The 24,023-nt window shown below is 33.2% G+C and overlaps 1 protein-coding gene across 1 annotated transcript; it reads left to right on the top strand.

Moving 5' to 3' along the window:
• Nucleotides 1–17,980: 17,980 nt before the first annotated feature.
• On the top strand, nucleotides 17,981–21,392 carry LOC133307537 (protein NTM1-like 9). Its single transcript, XM_061508059.1, has 6 exons — nucleotides 17,981–18,442; nucleotides 18,651–18,928; nucleotides 19,182–19,487; nucleotides 19,954–20,265; nucleotides 20,428–20,805; nucleotides 20,884–21,392. The coding sequence occupies exons 1-6, from the start codon at nucleotides 18,238–18,240 to the stop codon at nucleotides 21,172–21,174; spliced, it is 1,770 nt and encodes a 589-aa protein (XP_061364043.1). The 5' UTR covers nucleotides 17,981–18,237; the 3' UTR covers nucleotides 21,175–21,392.
• The last annotated feature ends 2,631 nt before the right edge of the window (nucleotides 21,393–24,023 follow it).

The following is a 24,023-nucleotide window of genomic DNA, read 5'->3' on the forward strand; positions in this document are numbered from 1 at the left end:
GCACACACTGTTTATTCAATAAAATCCTCACACATAAGATTTGGAAAGTTAAAATGAAAAAAAGATACACAAAGAAATTATGTGAATAATATGCACTGTTCCCAAAAGCGTAGGACCATAGTGTTATTTAATAACTTGCGTAAGAGTATTTAAAGAGAACGTACGAGTGTAAGTTTGTGCAATTATCATTATTCCAATTAAGATTTTGAAATTTGAATGTGCTGCACCCATCCTTTTCCTGTAATTTATATAAAAAAAAAATGATGGGGGGCGTTTGATTGCAGGCAATTTTGGAGATTTTAAAAGAAAAAAGTATACAAAGATGTCGTAATTTGTTGCAGCCAGGTATGTAAAACCTTGATTTGGACAACATAAATTTGCAAGCTGGTATATGATAATTTATAACTGAATCTAAAATCAACTCCTAAAAATCCAGAATTCTAAATAAGTATCACATGGAACATGAAATAAATGATCAGGTTATCAAGCCAAGTGTTAGAATATGTTGGACAATATTCTTTCGCAAGTAAAAGAGGTTGCCCAATGTGATGATCTTTCAGCCACAAATTTTTGATATTAAGCTTCAGCCTTGTGTCAATCATACAAATATACAATTCATGCTTTAGTAACCTTTATTAAAGAGTATTGTTAAAGTTAGATTCTCTTAGACCCTTTAATTTTTATTAAAACAAGTTCAAGAGTTTTATTTTTTTTTCCTACCCTTTTTCCTCAGAAATCGCAAAGGATTTAAAAAGGAAGTAAAAGTACCCTGAAACTTGAATATTTTGTAAGGTTCTTTCCCAATCCTATAAAAAGCATAAAGTTGTTATTTCCTTTTACTTTTAGTGAAAAGAATAAGGTTGTATATTTTCTTATGTTGTAGGATAGTAGGAGAGAAAAAAAGTAGAGATAAGTTAAATGTGGGTCCCACATTTTAAATTAAAAAAAAAAAAAGAAAATTAATTGGCACGTAAAACGAATTTGTGTAGGAAAAAATTCTTATCTCATGTAGAAGGAGATAATGATTTCCCAAAGAATAATACATATACACATCTAAATAGAAGAAATCCTAAAAGGTCTGTAGTGGGATTGCCTTGCAATGCTACTATCCTCCCTTGTTTACTGCCAGATTCATTGCATGTTTGCGGTGGCGATCCAGGAATTATTATGACGGGGTGGAAAAAATTATATTAACTCATCTATTTAATAACTATTGACATTCCAATTTATTTTGGCTAATGTTTCAACATTAAACCAGAATTCAATTAATTAGCTATTAAATTTATTGTTGAATCACAAATAAACTGAATAATAATCAAACTAAAATATAACTGATTCATGATTCAGAGTCCGATTCAAATGTACGGGTCAAAAGTTTCATTTTTCACTTCAATACTTCTCTCCTTATATTTCTTTAACTTGAAAAATCTCCATTGGTTGATAGCTACAACATCATGTAATCATTCACAATCCTATTACTTTTGCACAATGTAAAGCTTGTCCTAACAAGTTATATACTTAACTAAATACTGTTTATATATTGTCTCATTGTGTGTACTTTTCTAATCTGGTACTGCGACCTGCCCAGGAATTGATTTTTCTATATGCAAAATTTTAAATATATACCTTTAAGGGGGACAGGGGCCACCCCTAGCCCCATGTAGGCCGCTGCATGTTTGACTCACAAATGATATAAAACTTGGCATTTAAACCAAGTGTTTTATAAAAGTTATGTTGTAGGAAAAATGATTGTGTAATATTATAGAGATTCGTTTTGCGTACTGTAATTTTCTTTTTTCTTCAAAAAGTGTGGAGCCCACAAAATGTTGTGAGTGTAGGAAAGTTTGTTGTGTCATGTTAAATTACAAATACAAACCCCTTAAATCAACTTCAAATATGACTTGCTAACCCATAAAAGCAAGGGAGTCATCTTCTCTCTTAAATAAGTTGGACTTTGGGATGGTTAATAAGTATAAAATTCATATTCCTTTTACAGAACTATTTCTCGTTAAGCCTCAACTACTACCAAGTGTAAGGTGAGGATAATTCTTATAAATATTTTTATTTTTACATATTTATAAATAGACTGTTGTTTGGAAATTTCTTTCTCTAGGAATTATACGAATTTTTTTTTTTACAAATTTGCATTTTTATGACTAATGAATTGTTTAATCTTGTCACAGATAGGTTAGAATTGATTTTCCGTCATTTAAATGAGATGTCAATAATTTATGAGTGCTTTAATAGTCGAAGCTTTAGCTTTAATTAACTTCCCCTTTTTTGTGGTAAGAGGTTTCCTACTTCTCTTTTTCCTAGTCTTTGCCTTTCTGGCACGTGAGGTAAGATGCTATCATGCTTATAATTGCCGCATATTATGCATACTGCAAGATATAAATATATTTATGCATTCAGAAGCTATATTTTTTTGGGTAAAAATCAGAATCTATCCCGACATTCACGTACCAAATTCAAGAGGGTTTTGAAGTTCACTTTAAGTGTGAAGAATCTATGTTGTCAGCGAAGACACAGGTTAGAGAAATATTTTTTTTATGCAAACAACATAAGCACATAGAGAAGAATAAGATAAAGCTAATCTATAAGTAAAGCTTTTTTTGAAACAGACCAAAAACAAAAACAAGCACTAAGAAATGGGGATAAAACTTGGATATATGGCTTCCATTTATAAACATCAAGCTTCTTCGCTTTCCAAAATATGCGTAATTAGCTGGTCGCCAACATATATACCACCATGGTCATTGTTATATCAGGACTTGCTAGAGGGACATAAAGAATAAAAAAATATGATGATGTTAATGGTCACGCGTAAAAATGAAACAAAAAATAATAGCTAACGGATATGACAGAAGTGTTAACACTAGCAGCTAAATAATTTTTCATTATCAAAGAGAATAATACAATTGTATTTTTCTATTATAATATGGAATAAATTATTCTATCTACCTTACATACTCATCTTTAATACCAATGATCATAGTCTCAAGAGGAAATAGAAAGAGTAAGATTCTGATCCAATAATATTAAAAATGAGTAGCTAATTAAAGATGGGTAAAAAAAAATGTAGTTAGAATATTCTATGTTACATTAGGAGAATTAAAGGTACAACTCCATAGCAGTTACATTAGGAGCATTAGGAGTAGCTTTTATTAGGAGAATTGAAGTGGCAATTGTTAGCCATTGACGTGTCATTGAATTAGGCAGGAAACGGTTTAGGAGTTTGGGGTCCATGTATTAAAGGCATAACTGTAACCGATGAGAATTCATTCAAGAATTAATCAGAAACATTATTCTTTTGTTCTTCTCTGTTCTTGCTCCGTTGTGAGGGTTTGCGTCCCTTAACATTGGTGCTTTCATCATTGTGGACTTGCCATTTTCTACAAAATCCATGCTTTCTTCTTGTTGAACTCATTTTCGTTCTTCAAGATGCGGGATGAATTTAGGGCTTCTCAACCCCATATTTCAACTTCACCTTCCATTGCAACACTAGTGGATAATCTCGCTGTCGCCATTACAAACCTTGCACGATGTAGCACAGAGATGTATGCTGATTTTGCAAGTTTTAGGAACGAGATGCGCGCCCACTTCGCCAAGATTAAAGCTAATTTCGCAAAGGTTAGTACCCTAGCTTCTACAATGAGTTTCGATGGCAGTGTCCCAGTTTCGGAAGATGCTATTAGTGTTGATGTTTCCGGTTCTGGAGTCAATCAAGAAATTCAAGAGATGGTTGCTGTGGCGCATCAGTGTATTGCAATAACTCCAATTTTGATTGATGTGGAAGCTAAGTCAGTTGATTCCTTTTTGGTTGGGTGTAAAGTGCAAACTGGTGCCCTTCCTTGGCTTGACGATCTACGTTTGATGGCCATATACTGTGTCTCTGATGATATGGTAGCTGCAAGACACATGTTTGATGAAATGTCTGACCTAAGTACAAGGTCTTGGTACGTGATGATATCTGACCCTTTGCTTTATTGGGACCCTGGAGGATTTCTTTTAACCCTCGTAGAGAACATGCTGGATATTGGACGAATAAGTCTTCCGCATGAAGACGCCAAGCCATATAAACTTGATCTCGTTCTTAAGAAAGGAATTTGCCTCTATGGTGCAGAGATTTCTCCTAATTCTGTAAGTGTTGGCTTAACAGAAGCTTCCTTTACAAGGTTCCTTACTTTTACTTGGGATCCAAAAGGTTTCTTTGCTCTTTCTTTCACATTGAACCTTGAGGACAAGGTTCCTTTACAAGATACAGTGAATGATGTAAGCATCAGTAGCAGCAGAAAGATGATACAAGTAGCCATTGTAGTTATATTAACATTCACCATAGAAGATGAGCAACCAGAGGTCCAAGGTCGAGTGTTGATGTTAACCAAAAAAATAATTGCAACAAAAAGTCAAAATGGGCATAATGGAGTTTCTTATACACAATATCTCAATAAGTTGCATGGCCTTATCCAAGTGGAAAAGTTAACTTGCTGGATGATCACTGGGGAGAGACAGGCTGCAAAAATAAGAGGTTTACACCTTCAAACAATTTTGAGGCAAGATGTTAGTTTCTTTGATGAGGAAACTAATACAGAAGAGGTTGTTAGAAGGATATCAGGTGATATTGTTCTTATTCAAGATGCCATGGGTGAGAAGGTCGGACAGTTTATACAGTTAATAGCAACTTTCTTGGGAGGTTTTGTAATAGCATTCATCAGGGGATGGCCTCTAACAGTTGTCATGCTATCTTGTATTCTACTTATTCTAATGAGCATGGTTATTGCAAAAGCATCATCCAGTGGACAAACAGATTATTCTACAGCAGCAAGTGTAGTAGAGCAGGCAATAGGTTCTATCCAAACAGTTGCATTATTCACTGAGGAGAAGCAAACTATAGCTAAATATAATCAGTCCTTGATCCAAGCTTACAAGACTGGAGTGCAAGAGGCAATATCTTATGGTCTGGAGTTTGGTTCACTCTTTTTTGTTTATATCTCCACTTATGTTTTGGCTGTATGGTTTGGTGGGAAAATGACAATAAGGAAAGGATATACTGGAGGGAAGGTTGTGACTGTAATTTTTTTTGATTTGACTGGCTCCATGTCTCTTGGGCAGGTTCTTCCAAGCTTAGGTGTTTTTGCTGCAGGACAAGCTGCAACCTTTAAGATGTTTGAAACAATTAAAAGGAAGCCAGAAATTGATTCTTATTATGATACAGGTCAGCAACTTGGTGAAATTCGTGGAGAAATAGAACTTAGGAAGGTTTGCTTTAGTTATCCTACAAGACCTGATGAAATGATCTTAAATGGATTTTCTCTTTCAACACCAAGTGGCACTACTGCAGACGAGACAATTAAGGGAGGCACTTTCAATGAATTTGTACCAGATTCTGCAGCTATTGCTTCAAGCATCCAATATCATGATGTGTTCACCACATCTTTTTCTCCAGAGAAGTTAGAGCTCAGTAAGGCTCTCTTTGCAACTGCAAAGAGTGTCCGTGACTCCCTCATCATAAATTGGAATGCAATATATGACTATTATGAGAAGATGAATGTTAAACAAGCTTATTATATGTCTATGGAGTATCTACAGGGTAGGGCATTGCTGAATGCAATTGGGAATTTACAACTCTCAGGTCCTTATGTTGAGGCTCTCAAAAAGATGGGTCACAATTCAAAGGATGTGGCTAATCAGGAGCCAGATGCTGCCCTTGGGAATGGGGGACTAGGTCGACTTGCTTCCTGCTTTTTGGACTCCTTGGCAACGCTGAATTACCCTGAATGGGGATATGGACTTAGATACAAGTATGGTTTATTCAAACAGCTTATAACAAAGGATGGTCAGGAGGAAGTTGCTGAAAGCTGGCTTGAGATGGGAAATCCCTGGGAAATCTTAAGAAATGATGTCTATTATCCAGTTAGACTCTATGGAGAAGTTATTTCAGGGCAAAATGGAAGTAAACAGTGGATTGGAGGAGTAGCTTTTATCTGGACTGGCTCTCCATCCTGAAAGTAGGAATCTGCCTGTGCATTTGAATGAAGAGATAAAGTCTTTCAAAAAGAAAAAAAAATACGCAGCATGTGCAACCTATAAAAAAAAAAGGATTTCTAGTTCTTTTTTTTCATTGGGACCTTGAGGACAAGGTCCATTTTTTAGGGGAAGGCAATGTTACATTAGGAGAATTAAAGGTACAGCTCCATAGCAGTTACATTAGGAGTAGCTTTTATTAGGAGAATTGAAGTGGCAATTGTTAGCCATTGACGTGTCATTGAATTAGGCAGGAAACAATTTAGGAGTTTGGGGTCCATGTATTAAAGGCATAATTGTAACCGATGAAAATTCATTCAAGAATTAATCAGAAACGTTATTCTTTTGTTCTTCTCTGTTCTTGCTCCGTTGTGAGGGTTTGCGTCCCTTAACATTTTATCCCTTATAACATTTACCGAAAAAGTTAAAATTCTCAAACAAAGGAAATTAATACGGCAAAAAACTTTAAATATTGTGTTTTTAATAAATATTTACAAAAACATAGTCATTTTAAATATAAATGCAAATCTATAGCACTTAAACACGTCCCACAGAGGGCGTGATCGGTTGGAAAGAGAGACACTCCCCACAAGGGACGTGTTTGATGAGAGAGACACTCCCCCTAAGGGACATGACTCATGAGGTGCTGTTACATGACACAAAAAGTTAACAGATTGATTGTAAAACTTTGAAAGTCCATAACTTTTGACTCAAGTGTCCGAATTAGGTAAATTTTTTTGATTCCACACAACTTTTCGAGATCTACAAAATGACACCCCATTTGTCATATTTTGTCTCTCACAAAAAAGTTTAAATTTACAACAATGATACTATAAAACGTTTTTACTATATAATACTCCTCTAGAAAAAATAAAGAAGAAAAACTTTATTTATGACAAAGATTATCCATATATGGAGGCAAAAATAAGTTCTTAAAAAATGTATGTCTGAATATTAGTATACATTTAGGTTTGAGATTGAAAAAAAATAAGGGGATTGTGAAGTGAAAATAAGTAATATTATTAAATTAATATATTTTTTTTAATTTATATTTTATTTTTATTTTTTAGACGGGTTGACCCGCCAATCCACCACAAAACGAGGTGGGTTGGGATTTTCAACCCATATCAAAATACGAGGTGGGGCGGCTAACCCATTTTTGGCGGGTTGGCGGCGGGGCGGAGTGTGCCGACCCGTTTTGCCATATCTAATATTATTGTTGTAAATTCAAACTTTTTTGTGAGGACAAAATATGCAAAATGAGGTCTCATTGCGTAGATATCAAAAAATTGTGTGGAATAAAAAAATTATCTAATTCGGACACTCGAGTCAAAAGTTATGGACTTCCAAAATTTTACAGTCAAACTATTGACTTTTGTGCCACATGTCAGCATTTGGTGAGTTACGCCCCTTAGGGGAGTGTCTCTCTCCTCAAACATATCCCTCGTGAGGAGTGTCTCTCTGTTAGAACAGAGTTCTAAGGAAAGAAAGAAACCAACAATTGTATTATGTTATTCGATGATATGCCTCAGTGGGTCTCTTGAATTCTTATACAATACTCTCTAACTAACTCCTATTACAAGCAATGACATACAATAGCTAACACGTAACAATATATGTGACAGTAGCTTACACACACACGTCAGCTTACACTTGCTTAACACTACTTCCAACTAATACACCAAAGCAACTAATTACTAAGGGTTTTGCAAATGTCCTGTGACAGGAACATTCACATATCATGTCACTTAAATAAATTTTTGTGGGACCCGCTAAATAATAGAAAAAAATTAAATAAAAAACATTGCACGGAAACCAATCTGAGAGCACGAGCAAAACAAAATTTCCTGTAACATAACTGTTGGTTTTCCCAATTACTAAACTCCTACTTACAAATACAACAGAGTAACTAGCTACTTACACGTAACACTCTCTCCCACCGGTCATGCCTCCTGTGGAGCGTATTTGAGTGCTATACATTTGTATATACATTCAAAACGATCACATTTCCATAATTTTTTATAAAAAAACAATATTTATATTTTTTTGTCAAGCTAATACATCATGAACTTGGAATAAAAAGATGAACGGGGAATGGAAAAGCTTCTTATTATACATTAGAATTAAACTTTATTGTATTGTAAATTTTTATTTGTTACAAATGAGATAAATTTAAAGATTAGGTACCAAATAATCATTATTGTCAAAAAATATTTTACATGCTAACGGCACAATATGATATTCTCTTTATTATTGATTGAAACCTTATTTGACTTTATTAATAAAGAGTCAATTCACACTATTTAATAATGTTCACATAAAATATAATTTAATAAAAAAAATACAAAGAGAGACTTAACGGGGACTGTTGCAACCTGGGAATCGGTAAACTGATTATTGATTTTTCCAGTTCTTAAGACTACGCTGAAAATTAAGTGACAATGAAGAAAGGATGATGGAACCAGGATTAGGACTCCACCCATGGATTAGCTCTCCTTTGCTGTGGTTGTGGACCTTACAGCTGTTTGTCTTTGTATTTTCTTTTTCGTGATACATTATTATTGTTCTTTCTTTCATTTTGTTTTTTTTCTAGACAGAAGAAAAGTGAGAAATAAAAAATAGAGTAAACACCCTTTTTAGTCCCTGTCAATATCTACGAAGTCCTTTTTAGTCCTGGCAATAAAAAAAGACCAAATTGGTCCCTGAAATTACAAAAAAGGGCCATGTTAGTCCTTATGTCAACTCCCAAATATGTAGAGTGGCCCTTTTCTTGTACTTTCAGGGACCAATTTGGTCCTTTTTTATTGCCAGGGACTGAAAAGGACTTCGTAGATATTGCCAGGGACTAAAAAGGATGTTTTACTCTAAAAAATAAGAAATGAATATGTGCGGGATGAAACTACTAATCACATAAGTACAACTAATGACTCGGGTGCCGTTGTGGCCTTGTGGGAGGGTAAATTAAGGGACACATTCATTTTAATTGAAGAATTCAAGTTTAAGTAAATGAATCTTAAGAGACAAGGAAACTCGGAAAAATAAAGAAGACAAAGTACATAATATCGCTTGTTCTGTACCCGCCTTTAGGGTGTGTTTGGTCGGAGGAATCTGATGCGATAGATAGACATTGGAGAAGTAGAATTGTAGGGTGACCTTGTTTGGTTGAACTGTTTCCAATATTTGTCTACCTAAATCAATATTCGGAGACGTTTGGTTGAGGAGAAATTTTTTGAATACTAGGAAAATGTAATTGATAGGGAAATGGTTGGAAAGTGAGTTTGGTAGGAAAATGTAAAAAAAGTTGTTTGGTAAGCCGAAATATTACTGGGAAAATTGGGTTAAATTTTCTGAGTCTATGTTTGGTTGAAGGTAAAATATTGATGGGAAAATGAGTTGAAATGACAAAAATAACCCTTTATAATTTTTGAATCTGAAATGAAAAATTAACCATTGCCTGAAATATTCGTCAGTATATCAGATTTGGGGTTATCTGCTACCAACGTTCATATTCCATTCTTCCAGATCTCTGTCTCTAAAATATTCGTCTCTGTTGTTAAGCTTCCTTTTTTTACCCGTGGAGATGCTTCAAAGTTTGTTAACATCAAATTTCCAAAATTATTTTTTGTATAAAACCTCAATTCGCTCTCAGTGCAGCATGCATAATGGCTATGATGACAAGTAGTTCTCAATTCGTAGGCTTTTCTGTCTCTGCAAATGAGATAAACAGTAACACGTTGAGAAAAGAGACCGAAGAGACTCTATGTTTCAACAGTAAATGAGGGTCAATTCCGTCTCTAAAATTATGCACCATTTTCTTTTGCTGGGCAAATTCAAAATACCACCTTCCAATTGGGTTTCTGAAACAGTGTTTTTCATGAAATTTTGCACTGAAATTGAAATAGCTGGGCAAACGATTTTCATGGTTAATTGTTTTTTAGATTTCAACCAAACATGGTCAAGTGAAAATACACATGAAAGTTGCCTGGGTTTCTTCAACAAAAACCCCAACCAAACAATTTGCATGTCTATTGGACCAAGATAGATGGCCACATATTCCCACTTGAGATGTGGTATTGTGGGTTGTCTACCTAAATGGTCACTTTGGGCAATAATCAGATGACGAACGTACCCTTGCTAGAGCACGTGAAAGTGAATTTTTTAAAAAAACAGGGTTATTTTTGTAATAACAACTTTTTTTCTATCTATATTTTACCTAAAACCAAATATAGACTATATAAAATTTATTTAATTTTTCCGGTAAATTTTTTTCTAACCAAACAACTTTTTTACATTTTCCTACCAAACTCACTTCCCAACCATTTTTCTAGTAATAACATTTCCCTATTATTCATAAATTTTCTCCTCAACCAAACGCCTCCTTAAGGTATATATGGGTTGGCCTGGGAAGGCCAGGGTTATTTTACTGTACTTTATAGTGAGCACATAAATTTGAAGGGAAATATAAAAATTATGTTGTAGGATGAGAGATTTGTCCATCAAATGTGCTATAATTATGTACTCTATGAAGTATATAGTTATAACATTAAAGTTTTTTTTTCTCCTTAGTCACTTTTTAAGTTGTGTTGGCTGACGTGAAGAGAGATAAAAAATAATCTTAATATTATAATTATGTAATCCCCGAAATACATAGTTATAATAACGTTCGTGGAGAAAGAAAAAAAGAACTTTAATATTATAATTATGTACTTCTCGAAGTATATAGTTATAACATATTTGCAGGACAAATATCTTATCCAAAAGATCAGTAACTTCCAGATTTTAATGTAGAGAATCTTTTACTCCCTTGAATATCTCATCTTTTATACACAATGGTGGAGCAATTTATCATACACAATAGTGAGTAAAACAATTATACTCTTTCTCTCTTATATCATGATGGAATATTTACCTATATAAACTCATTTTCTCCACACACAAAAAAAACATCTCACACTCTACATTTTATGATTTATTACTCTGCTGAAATTTAGTGCCCTTTCACATTTTTTCCTCTCTCAGTCAGATCATGACATGAGATAGCATAAAAGTGACTCATCTTTTCTAAAGTTTTAGTCTATATCAGTAACTCTTTTTTTTTTGGAAATACAATGAAAACTAAAGCAACATAAAAAAAAACCCTATACTGGGCACAATCTTGGGAGACTAACTCCCCTTAAGTCATTACGAAGTAATTCCAAACAAGCCGTTAGAGGGACATCCAGCACAATCAGCTGTCCATCCTGATGAGGTGCATGAGTAGCAAGCCAATCAACAACAAAATTGCCTTCTCTATAAGTATGACTAAGCTGAATAATCCAGTCTCTTTGAAGCATGCTACGAGCTCGGATGATTAAAGCAGAAAGAGGATGACTTATGTAACCCCTTTTCTTATAAATTCCAAAGCCACCTTGGAGTCACCCTCCACAAAGACTCTCCTAAATCCCTTATGCCAAGCCAGATCCATACCTGTCAAGAACCCCTAAATTTTCGCTGAAGTAGAAGTACCACTCTCAAGGAATTTTGTAAAACCAGTTAACCGGTTCCCAGCAGCATCCCTTATGACTCCACCACATGCAGTCCTTTGCCCACTGTCTATGCTGTAACCATCCACATTAAGTTTAACATAACCCTCAGAGGGAAAATTCCAGTGAATAAGACGTTCCTCTCTTCTAAGCTCCTGATGACCAATCTTAATAAGGGTTTCATTAGCCAATTGAATATTACCACAAGTGAAGGTAATGCGCCTAATGAGACCATACTTCGAGGTGCTAGTTTGATCAAAGATCGCCTTATTTCTTCCCCCCCACAAACACCAAGCTATCACCCCAAAATACAAAGGCCAAGTTCGATCAGTTTGAAACGGACCTTTTAATCCTAGATTTGTCTGAATCCACAGGTGAAGATCCATGGAGAAAAAGTCACTACGGTTATCAGAAGGAACCCAATGCTCCCATAATTCCCTGGCACGAGGACAATCTCTAATGGCATATAAAATATCCTCAAGATTATAATGACATCTCAGACACGCTGCATCTGTAGCCATATGATGATGCACTCTACGAACATTAGTTAAAAGAGAACCTCTGTAGAGAAGCCATAAGAATTGTCTAATACGTTCAGGTCCAGGCCAAGCCCAAATTACCTTCCAAATCCTATCCTGATGATAATGCGAGGTACCCATGAGATAGTTATAAGTTGGCTACCTGCCCAAATAACACGGTCCGGAGAAGGATCCACTGTAGGAGGGAGCACACTACGAATCTTGTCTAATACTGAGGTAGGAAGAAGGTGCTGGAATAAAGGCCAGTCCCAATTACCATAACAAGTTACAAATTGAGACGTAGACCAATGAGTCATAATAGGAGGAATAGGTTGAACGACCAGAGAAACAAGTTGAGGACATCCTGGCACCCACGAATCCATCCAAAAAGACGTATGAACCCCATCCCCTAAAATGATACGAGAATTCTCTAGAGTTTAAGGCCAATACTTAACAATAGCCTTCCATAAACCAGAATCATTTGCTGAAGCCGAGATACTTGGAATGAGCCTCTCCTCCACCTTATACTTGCTACGAAGGACCCGAACCATAATGAATTACGATCAGTCATGACACGGTGACCTAGCTTCATGATAAAAGCCATATTATTCTCTTTAATTTTACGAAAACCAAGCCCCCCTACATTTTTTTGATAAAATATCAGTAACTCTTAAATCACCCGTACATTGAAAAACTTCACCGGATATAGATTAAACTATACTATACAACAACTCACCATCTATAATGCTTAACTGGCTTAATATTTAAGATAAGTAATTTGTTGTACTTCATGTTATCAAAAATATTTTTGTTGTACTTCATATACTAGTTTAGTTGCTTCTAAAAATGGTCAAATTGAATTTTATAGGTTCTTCTGCAACTTTGTCACTTGTCAATTATTCTTTGATTTGTTTTCTCCGGAGAGAAGGGGTTACCTTACTCATTATCCTTCATCAAGTTTTCCTCTCAAGTTAAATCTATACAAGGGGTTAAACTATTCTATCTTTATTATTTTGATATGTTTTATACGTATATATATTTCAAATTTTATGTTAGTATTTTTATTTAATTTTAGTTTATTTTATTTAAATTTTAAATTTTTTACTTTTTCATTTATGTTATTGTTTTAGTTGAGTTTGTAAGTGTATTTTAAAACAATTTACATCAAATTAATTTAGAGATACCCTTAAGCATAAAAATTTTGAAAAAATTATTCAAATCTTAAATTTGAGCACATTTAAATTTAAAAAAAAATAATAACAAAGCAGTTTTAATTTTCATTAAAACAATCAAAGAGTTAAAGACCCATTCACCAAAAAGATTAAATAAATCAAGAACAATAACTCTTAAACATAGTTTATAAATGATATTAGAAGACCAAAGAGGGCATAAGGCCATCATAGAGGAAAACTTGTGATTAAAAGAAGGGAAATATTTTTCTCATGTTACATGAGATAATTTGTCTCATGCAATACACAAAAAATGGATGAGACCTATTTTTTTCTTTCTCTCTCATATTCTTTGTGGGTCCTATCCACTTTTTTGTACGTTGCATGAGACAAATTGTCTCATGCAACATGAGAAAAATATTTCCCTTAAAAAAATACAGTTATAGAACCCTAAAGAGAAACTTGTAACTAGAAACCAAAGAAAAAAAAAAAAAGAAATCTTAATAATTTTTTATTTTTTTGGAACATCTTAATAAAATTTGGCAATGCACTAGTATTTTTCATTCCATTTATTCATTTTTAGAATATATTTATGTTTTGCTTTTCATCGTTAAAATTATGAGTGTTTTAATGTTTCTGGAGAATTTTTTTTTCTAGAAATAATAGGTAATTTTCGGATTAAGATCTTCTCATGTTTAAAAGTAGTCATGTGGTTATATTATTTGATCACAACCACTCATTGATGATGAGATAAGAGAGAGAAAAGTGTGTGATTTTTGATTAAGTGGTTATGATCAAATAACACGACTACTTTTAAATACGAGAGGATCCAAATCCGTAGTTTTTCTACTATTTTGTGATAAATATTTGATTTTATTATTTATTAAAGTGAATGTACTAATTCTTAATGTAACTACTTGTCATAGGTGGGTATATTATATTTGGGTGACAAATCAAGAGATGAAATCCCAATATTGGAATTCTAATAACTAAACTTGAAAGTTAGGTCCTAAGATAAGCTAATCCTTGAAGTTAATGGATATCACTAGATTTAATCGGGTTTGATTAATATGGTAGCCATGAGAATAATATTATTTTAATCTTAACACATTCTTTTAGATTTGAAAGAGAAAACTTATATACAATACGATAATCGATGAAATATTAATAAAGAATGATTGACATTCATCATAATTAGTAATTGTAGTGAAATGATAATCTTAGCGTAAATAATCTTAGCATTCCAAAGTTATCTTTTATTTCCGTATTTATTTTTCTGCAACAGTGTTAATCTTCACCAATAAAAAAAGAAGAAGACTTGTGATGCTTTTTCTTGAAGAAACATAATCATCAGATTCTATTATGTATTGAGACGAATCATCCGAATGTCAACGAATATTACCTTAAATCCAATTTCATTTTTCAGGTGTCAATTTACGGAATATATCCCCATTAAGTGCATAAATATGGGTCTAAAAACTATCCTAAAAGAAGTAAGAATATATTCCGTTTTACAGGAGGGGAAAAAATATAAGAAATCAAAGTTGAGAGTTCTATAGAACACTTTCATGGTTTGCACTTTTTCCAACATACGTTAAATTCGTTCCTTCAACATATTCTAAACTAACTCGATTTGGACTAAACTGATGATATAAAAAGGGTAATCTGAGTTGTGGTATATGCTAAACCTAATATTATAGATTTATAGTTTATTATACAAAGAATATCTGTCTTTTTTTATTATGCTATAACTTTTTTTTTAATATTATTATACAAGCATTGAAGATTTTAAGTTTTAACGCGCTCTAGTACTAATATAACTCTCGCTTATTATGCTAATAGAGGGGAGTGATGTGTTGGGTGTTTAATTTTGTTGTTTATTATGACAGTGAATTGATATGTAGTTAGATTTGAAGAATTTTCTAAATGTTTTTTGTACACGAGAATGGGAAAGTTGAAAGTTATAAGATTGATTTTAATGGGACTTAATTTATAATACATTACCTTTTTTTATAAGTTTGAATAAGGATTAAAATAAAGATTTGTATGAAATTGAGGAATCCCCGCTAAGCCCTCCTGGACTCCAAATGCATTGTTTGATTCATGTGTTGGGGATGAAATATGTGTTTGTTTGAAAGGAGAAGTTGAAATTGAAAAATATTTTCAATATTGTACCAAACACTCGGTGCATTTTTTATTAAATATAAAATAATAATATAATTATGTTATTTTTTTTTCCCTTTTAGATAAGACAGGTACTCTCATTGCATACAAAATGTGTTCTTAAAAGCGGTTAAAGTAACCTCAACGGTAGGTGAGTTGGCAGTTGAGCTTCCAAGGGATTGCTTGGTGCAGGGGATAAGCCAAAAATCTTCGGTTGGGGGATTAGTCTCGTCCTTTCTCCGGTTGCAAAGCTTAGTGCCTGGAGAATGTTGAATGGGAATACCTCTTGTAATGTACCAAAAAAAAAAAAAAAAAAGCGGTTAAAGTAGGGATTTGATTTTGGGGTTCAAGGCAATAATGGAGGGAAGGATGTTTTTATGATCCCCTTAGAACTTTGGTTTGTTTGAGGCTTTTGGTGGGATTTGGTTTTTCTCCATATTTCAGGATATATGCTCTTATGCAGCACGGTTTATTAGGAACCCACTTGATTTTATATTCACTTGATTAACATTTATTTTCGATAAAAAAATGTCCTATAATCATTAAATGTATTAAATTAAAAGGTTCATATATATGAAAAATGATATTATATCTATTTTTTTAGGAAAAAGTATTTCTTCAGTCACCGGTCCAGTGAGATCAAAACGACGTTGTTTTGGAATTATAATATTAAAAAATTATAATGATAAAGACTAATATAACCCTGCAATATATTATAATTATAAAAATATTTTGATTTCTACCCCAAAACAATGTCGTTTTGGGCTCACTAGAGATAACTTATCTCTATTGACTGGAGATATCTTTTACCCTTTTTTTTATGTCTATTTTACTTTTTTCCCTAATATTATTAGATCATAATTTTAGTGGGAGGAGAGATAAAATGTAAATATCATTTGATATTGTAATCTAACAATACTAGAGAGAAATAGGTAAAATAAATATAAAAAAGTAAAATGAATTTAATTTCATTTATTTACTATTTATATAAAGGGAAAAAAGTATCTAATGTTACTTTAGACAACTTTATCTAATGGTCATCGAAACGACGTCGTTTTGAGATTGAAAAATTAAAAATTAAAATGATAAAAACTATTATAATCCTGAAATAAATCAAAAATACCATGATTTTCGCTCTAAAACGACGTCTTTTCGATGAACATTAGATAAAGTTATCTAAAATAACTTTAGAAAAAAAAACCCCATCTATAAAACACTTAACGTTATTGGTCAATTATATTTGTAACTGTACTAATATCTCCACAAGCCGCTAGAAGTGATTTAATGGCGAGGGACTTGGTAGTTTGAAAGAGGTTATTATAAGTTCAAATTTAATTGTCATAATTTTATCTAAACAAAATTAATATCCACACAACACATATAAAATATGAATAATAAATAATAAATATTAATACTTAGTAACCTGAGATAATTAGTTAAGAAATATAATTAACTCTACAATTCATTAAATCGTATTTTGTTCTTTGTTTTTTTTTAAACCAAAAAAGTTTACTCCTTAAAACTAAATTTACATCTTGTAAAATATATGCTATATATTTATGTATTAAAAGAAAGTTATGAAAGTGAATATTTCATGCATTTTGCCACTTGAGTACTATATTTAAAAATATAATCACCCTCTCTTGTACTATATTGAAATGGTAGAGTTAGGATATAATAAAGAAAAAGTAAATTCTTCATAAATTTGTTCACACAACTTTCTATTGAATAACATGATTTTTTTAACTTCACGCGCGTAACAAAATGAATTTACAATCATAACTTTTTTATATATGTAACCTAACTTAGGAAAAGTCAGGATCTCAAATTAAATGTGTGACTAAATAATTTATTTTAACAATAAATATGGAATCCTAAATTTAACAAAATTTTATTTCCTGTTTTTTTTTTTTTAAATGGAATCCAGCATTAACTCTGCAGGCACTGTGCGTCAAATAAATCGCTTTTTCCTTTATAGAGCCTTCCACCATAGGCTATACTCAATAAATAAATCGATAAAACGTCTCAAAAACAGTAAACAAAGACTACAATATTTAACATTTTCATATAATAGGCGGAAAAGCTGAAAAGTGAAAAGAACCCGAAGGATATAACGCATAGTGGAGGGGGAAGAAGATCAGAAGATGATACCGAGAAAAACAATGACGTGGCGATTTCTGTATTTATTTATTTTATTTTTACAATTTATTTATTTATTTTTGTAGTCTTTAACTCCCGTTTCCTTTCCTTACTCAGCACGGAAAATGTGGGCCCCGTTCTGCATTTTTATGACACGTGTCCTATCCTCATGTGCTGGACAACATGTCTTTTTTTTTCCACTAACTTATACAGTGATTCTGACCAATCAACCATCCCATAATTCTCATTCCCATTTACCCCCCCGACCTTTGCCTTGTGCTGCAAGTTCCAAACAGGAGACACTAGTGGCATTACCGTAGTTTCTAGGAAAAAGCGAGGGTAAAACATCGCACACGGAATCTACGAGGAATGTAAACGCGGTTTCTCCTACGTGAAATCGATAAAAATTGTGGGCTGCAAAGAAAGAGTCACTAACACTGTCACTGAACCTTTCTCTCTCTTCATACTAGCTAGCTTGGTCGTGTTTCTCTCTCCTTTACCTGAGATAAAAAAAAAAAAAAAAAAGTGAGAAAAAGCTATGGGCCATAACATCCTAAAATCTTCTGATTTATTCCTTTGATTCTCAAATTCTGCTTAGGTTTATTTCTTTATATTGATCGAGGGTCTTTTCAAAGCTTATCCCTTTGCTTTTTATTTTTTTATTTTTTTTTTTTAATTTGATCTTTGCTTGGGTGTGTGTATATGGGTGCGGTTGACTGTTATCCATCGCGTGAGGATGAGATGGCGGTGTTGTCTCTGAATTCTCTGCCTTTAGGTTTCCGATTCCGGCCTACGGATGAGGAACTCATCGATTACTACCTGCGACAGAAGATCAACGGAAATGGTGACGAGGTTTGGGTTATTCGAGAGATTGATGTCTGCAAGTGGGAACCCTGGGATTTGCCTGGTATTTTCTTTTCTTTCTCTTGAACCTCTTTACAATCATTATCTGTCGTTGATTTGGTAAAGTTGAAAATTTTAAAGGTTACTGTTTTCAATTTCTGAATTTTATATGCATGTCATAGGTTGAGATTATTTTTGTTGATTTAAGTAATTGATAATGATATGAGTGTTGAGATTATTTTTTAATTCTTTGGGTGGTGTGCGTGTTGTAGATTTGTCAGTGATACGGAACAAGGATCCAGAGTGGTTCTTCTTCTGTCCTCAGGACCGCAAGTATCCAAATGGGCATCGATTGAACCGAGCAACTACTCATGGTTATTGGAAGGCAACAGGGAAGGATCGTCAAATCAAGTCTTGTTCAAGCTTGATTGGGATGAAGAAGACTTTAGTCTTCTATACTGGTCGTGCACCTAAAGGGAAGAGGACCAATTGGGTTATGCATGAGTACCGACCCACCCTCAAGGAACTTGATGGTACCAATCCTGGACAGGTCCACTCTCTTCTCTTCTCCTTTTTTTTATTATCTTTTTATGTAAGCTGAAGCTGAAAATTCTTTGATTTAAATTTGATACACAGTCGATGTTTATGTCTATCTGAAATAATTCCCCTTATATAGTTATTTGGTTGTTAAAGTTCTTGGTGATCTAGTTTTTCATTTTTCTCGTTTAATTTCTACAAGTTTGTATTTATTAATTGCCATGGCGCTGCTAATTTTGTCAATTTGGTTATTTGACTTGTACCAGAATGCGTATGTCCTTTGTCGATTATTTAAGAAACAAGATGAGAGTCTTGAAGTTTCAAACTGTGATGAAGTGGAGCAGACTGCTTCAAATCCTTTGGCTGCTAAGGACTCTCCTGAAGAAATACAATCTGATCCAGCTCTTGTTGCAGTATCTCCGTCACAGATTACGGATGATGATAAGCACCTGGCAGTTATCCCTGAGATCTCTGATGAAACAATATCCAACATTATAACCCCTGTTGATTGCCATAGTGACGGATGTGATGCTTATGATGCACAAAATCAAATTGTAGATCCAGCTGCGGAGGTTAGATGGACTAACTGAGTTATAATCTATTATTATTAGTTATCAGAGGATTGTAATTGGAATACATAAATATAATACTTTGCTTTTTACTCTTCCCTATTCAGACTTAGTTCTTCAAGGAAAACATATTACGTATCTTAAAATCATGATGGAGTATTTAGGCTACTTAAGAGGATCGTTGAAAGTGATTTCAACCTTTATTAGCAAGAGTGAGTGCAATCTTTGTTTGCTAAAAAAGAGAGAAGCTGATAATGAGAATACAAGTTTTATGTTTATGTTCAATATGCCTATCTTAAAATTATGAGAGTTTTGGAGCTACTTAAAAGATTGATAATAGTATTTATTGGACTCAAGTCAATTACTATATATGTGTAGATAGATTTCTTTCTTTCTTCTATATTAATTCCCCCTGACTTGATTTTACATACATTGGAATTATTGAACCTATACTTTATGCTTCCTACAGGAGGGTCAGCCGTTGAAATATGACATATATTATGACCCAAAGAACGAGCTATTTGATGGCAAATTATTTTCCCCAGAACTTGTGCACATTCCACCAGAATTTAATTTTCAAGCAAACGATGAGTCAGATGGTCGTTGGGGGCTTCAATATGGCACAAATGATTTACATTTTTCGGACGTTTTTGATTCATTTTTTAATTGGGATGAACTCTCCAATGCGGAGTCTGGCAGCCAACAGCAGAGCTCTCCCTTGTTTAATGTTAAGGACAATGGATCAGGCAGTGATTCAGATGTGGAAGTAGTCAATAAGACAGTGAGTAAACAGCTCTAATGCTATTTTTTCTTTTGGTCATTCTGGGTAGGTTCTGCCACGAAAGTAACATGTGGTAGTTTATGTGTTAGCTGGTATAACAATTTAGCATGGTTTTCTTGTGTCTCCTCTCCTGTATAATGTTAGTCTTATTGTATGCTGCAGTGTAAGCAAGATGCTTATCCTGAGGAGGCAAGTGACAGAAAGATTCCTTTGGTGCCAACTCCAGAATTTTGCAAAACCATAGGCAAAACCTTTGACTGTAGTGGGGGTGAGAAGAATAGCAATGTTGGATTATTTCAAAACAATTCCCAGATGGCTTCCTCGTTTGATGTTAGTATGGATCAAGTGTACAATGTATTCAATGCTTATGAGCAACCAAGAAACTATAATCCAGTTGCTAGTGATGATACTGGAATCAAAAGAAGGAGTCGGCAGGTACGAAATGAACAGCCAAACATAAACATCATGGCGCAAGGTACTGCACAAAGGAGAATTCGTTTGTTAAGGATGACGGATAACTCGAATGAGACGGTGGCAGTGGTAAGTTTTTTTATATTTAGCTTGCATATCTAAGAGATTGTCTCTGCATGTATTGTGAGATTTGTTTCTCTTTTGTAGGAGAAGGAAGCTTCAGAAAATCATGGTGATGATGAAAGTGCGATTGTTGCTGATAATGTGAATGAACTGCACAAGACACCTGAATCAACCGACAGTAGAAAGATTTCTCAACAAGTTGCCAATGCAGGTTCCACCTTGGGGTTAAAAGAGGTTTTATTGCAAAGAAGGGTGCCTTACATATCAAAGGCTTCCTCCAATCGCACTGTGTGGTCTTCTGTTTTTGTAGTTTCTGCCTTTGTAATGGTCTTGTTAGCGGTCTTTGCTAACATATGGGGATATCTTAAATTTTGAATTGCTAGGAGATCATTCCTTTGTTTGTAATTTGCCTCCATATCTTTTTTGAGCCAGTTAAGGGGAGGCATGTAGGGTTGACTTTCTTAGATTTGTTGATAACTCAGTATATATATGTCTGTGTGCATATGTAGTCGGTGCATAATATGTATCCTCACCTAGTCTATCGACTCTGTTACTGTACATTAAATTAACAGTTTTATCGTTTTCAAATTTTTACCAGCTTCTCCTTTTTAGATCGTTTTCCTAAAATACAATCGATGAATTGGATAATTGGGAACACAAAAAGGAATCATTTACATGCAGAACTATTGGACTGCATGTGAGTGTTCTGTATGCGAGTTATGTAACGTTGAACGGTATATATAGTGAGGTAAGAAGATGCAAGTGTTTTGTATGTAAAATGATGGCCAAATTACATTATACCAAACTTGGGTATATTAACTGGGAACTAGCTTCACTCCATCCACAATTTAATCGTCGCTTTCTCTACAATTCAGGAGAAGCACTGCCACTCGGCATTTGTCATGTATAGTTTCAAGTTACAAGCACTGTAGGTAATAATTATGATATCATTCTCACACAAGTGCATGGATTCTCATGAATCCTATTAGCATCGATTATATTTATTAATTCTATTCATTTAAGCATTTTAAAGTCTGTATTGAATTTATTTCTATAAACTCTTAAGCGTCTCTCTCATTTTAAGATATGTGCTGCAGAAACTGCCGCAAGCTGTCGAGGAGGGAAAAGAAGACCGAAGTTTATGTTCATATATAATTTTAGAGGAAGGTGATATTTACAATCTGTTTTCTTTTATAATCTCTTACAACTATACTTTAGTCGTTGATTTTCACTAATCACCAGTTATTATTTCTGCAAATCAAGTTCATTAATTAATTATTAATTCGCAATAAATGATAATCGTTGATTACGAAAATCAACGCTTAAGATATGGTTGTAAACAAAAATAGATTGTAAGTATAACCTTCCTCAAAATTTTAATCAAAATTAATTTCCTTCCCTACATTTATAAAATCTTGTATATATATTAATGGACTTGTCTATTCTCATATTGGAAGAGGGAGATAACATATCTTATGCTAAGACATAAAGTGATGAGGTCTATCACTAAAACAAAGAAAAAGAAAAAAAAATGACAGCATAATTATCGAAGTGTCTGTGACATAAGATAGTAATTTAATAATACATGAGACTATTATTTTCCTATATTAATTTTACTTCATTGAATATGCAATATACGAAATACCATTTTGCTATAAACATTAGAACTTAGATATTGAACTTCACCTAAGTATTTTTTTTCTTCAATATTATAAGTTTGCGATTTTACTAGGTAAGTCGAACTAATCCGCTAATTTGAAATTTTTTATTTCCTACATTCAAGTTGTGTGTCAAGAAAGGAGTTATATTTCTAAGTTATAACTCCTAAGGCCATAAGAAGTAGGGGTGTTCATCAATCGATCCAAACCGATTCAAACTGCGGTGACCGAACCGAAAAACCGATAACCGAATAAACCGAAAACCGAAAAATCGAAAACCGATTAAAAACCGTAAATTTTAATTGGATTGGATCGGTTTTTGGATAAGTTGATGAAAACCGATCCAATCCAAACTGATCCAATATATTAATTTTCCTTTACCTACTTGGGTATTTCCTTAATCATAGCCTAAAAATTTTTAAACCTAAAACTCATTAACTCATCAACTAAACTCAAGAAAAAATCTAGTCATATCACATCAACAAAATTTTATCTTTGTAGAACTTCATATCTCATTGCCAAAATTAAAAAAATTATATTATAGTTTACTAATGCTTTTGTATTTCAAAACAAAAAAAAAATTTACAAAGCCAATATATACAAAAGATGTTATTTGCACAATAATCATGAAATAAATTTTAAGATTTTCAAAAAATCGAAAACCGATCCAATCCAAACCCAAAAAAATTAGATTGGATCGGATCAGATTTGAAAAAAAATAAAAATCGAATGGATGATTATATGATCAAACCGAAGGGATTGGATATAATAAGAAGAGTTCCCAATTCTTTGTGCAATATCAGCATCCACTTAAAGTTGAGAAATTTATTAATAGCAAAGTGAAATAAAATAAATGCCACAAAACCCTTTGCCGGGTGTCAGTTTAGGCAGCATTCGTAGTGTGTTCTTCTACGATTAAATTGGTACACAAATTGAAACCTTGTTACAAAAATAAATGCCACAAAACCAAGAAATATATTTGATAATACAAGTCTAAAAAGAAAATCCATAACTTTTTGTGAGCAATAATAAATTATAATAATGAAAATGAAAAGCATAGGTCTTGTCGCCAATAGTTAATGAACAAGCATAGGTCTTGCCGTTGGAATCACAACAATTGTTTAATTCTGTTTGCAAATCCAAAGCTTCAGAATCCAACTAGTGGGATGAACTATGCGTATAATAACAACCACTTTAATGTTGGGTGTTTCTTTCTACAGTAAAGTTATCTATATTCATTATTAAAGTGATATTATTTTGGGTTGAAAATGATAATAAAAAAATTATTATAATCCTAAAATAAATTATAATTACAAAAATACCTTGATTTCTGTTCAAAATGACATCTTTTTGGACTTAATGTATATAATTTATCAATATTGACAGAAGAAAAAAATGAACCCTTGTTTTAATAATATTTAAAGGAATTAATATTTCTCATGTTATAGGAGATAATTTTATCTCTTATACACATAAAAAAAATATATGAGGCCCATGTGGGATCATGTAAAAAGAAGAGAGAGAAAAAAAAAAAACATGAATCTCATATACTTTCATGTGTGTTTA

Source organism: Gastrolobium bilobum, unplaced genomic scaffold (assembly GCF_033153095.1).
Source record: "Gastrolobium bilobum isolate Gb01-03AN ecotype WA unplaced genomic scaffold, APGP_CSIRO_Gbil_v1 utg2307, whole genome shotgun sequence".
Classification (NCBI taxonomy): Eukaryota; Viridiplantae; Streptophyta; class Magnoliopsida; order Fabales; family Fabaceae; genus Gastrolobium; species Gastrolobium bilobum.

Excerpts from the sequence above, each read along its gene's own strand:
- LOC133307537 (XM_061508059.1), top strand. The coding sequence starts at position 18,238 with ATGGGTGCGGTTGACTGTTATCCATCGCGTGAGGATGAGATGGCGGTG. Across the intron at positions 18,929-19,181 it reads ATGGTACCAATCCTGGACAG|AATGCGTATGTCCTTTGTCG; the intron begins GTCCACTCTCTT and ends GACTTGTACCAG. Across the intron at positions 19,488-19,953 it reads TTGTAGATCCAGCTGCGGAG|GAGGGTCAGCCGTTGAAATA; the intron begins GTTAGATGGACT and ends TGCTTCCTACAG.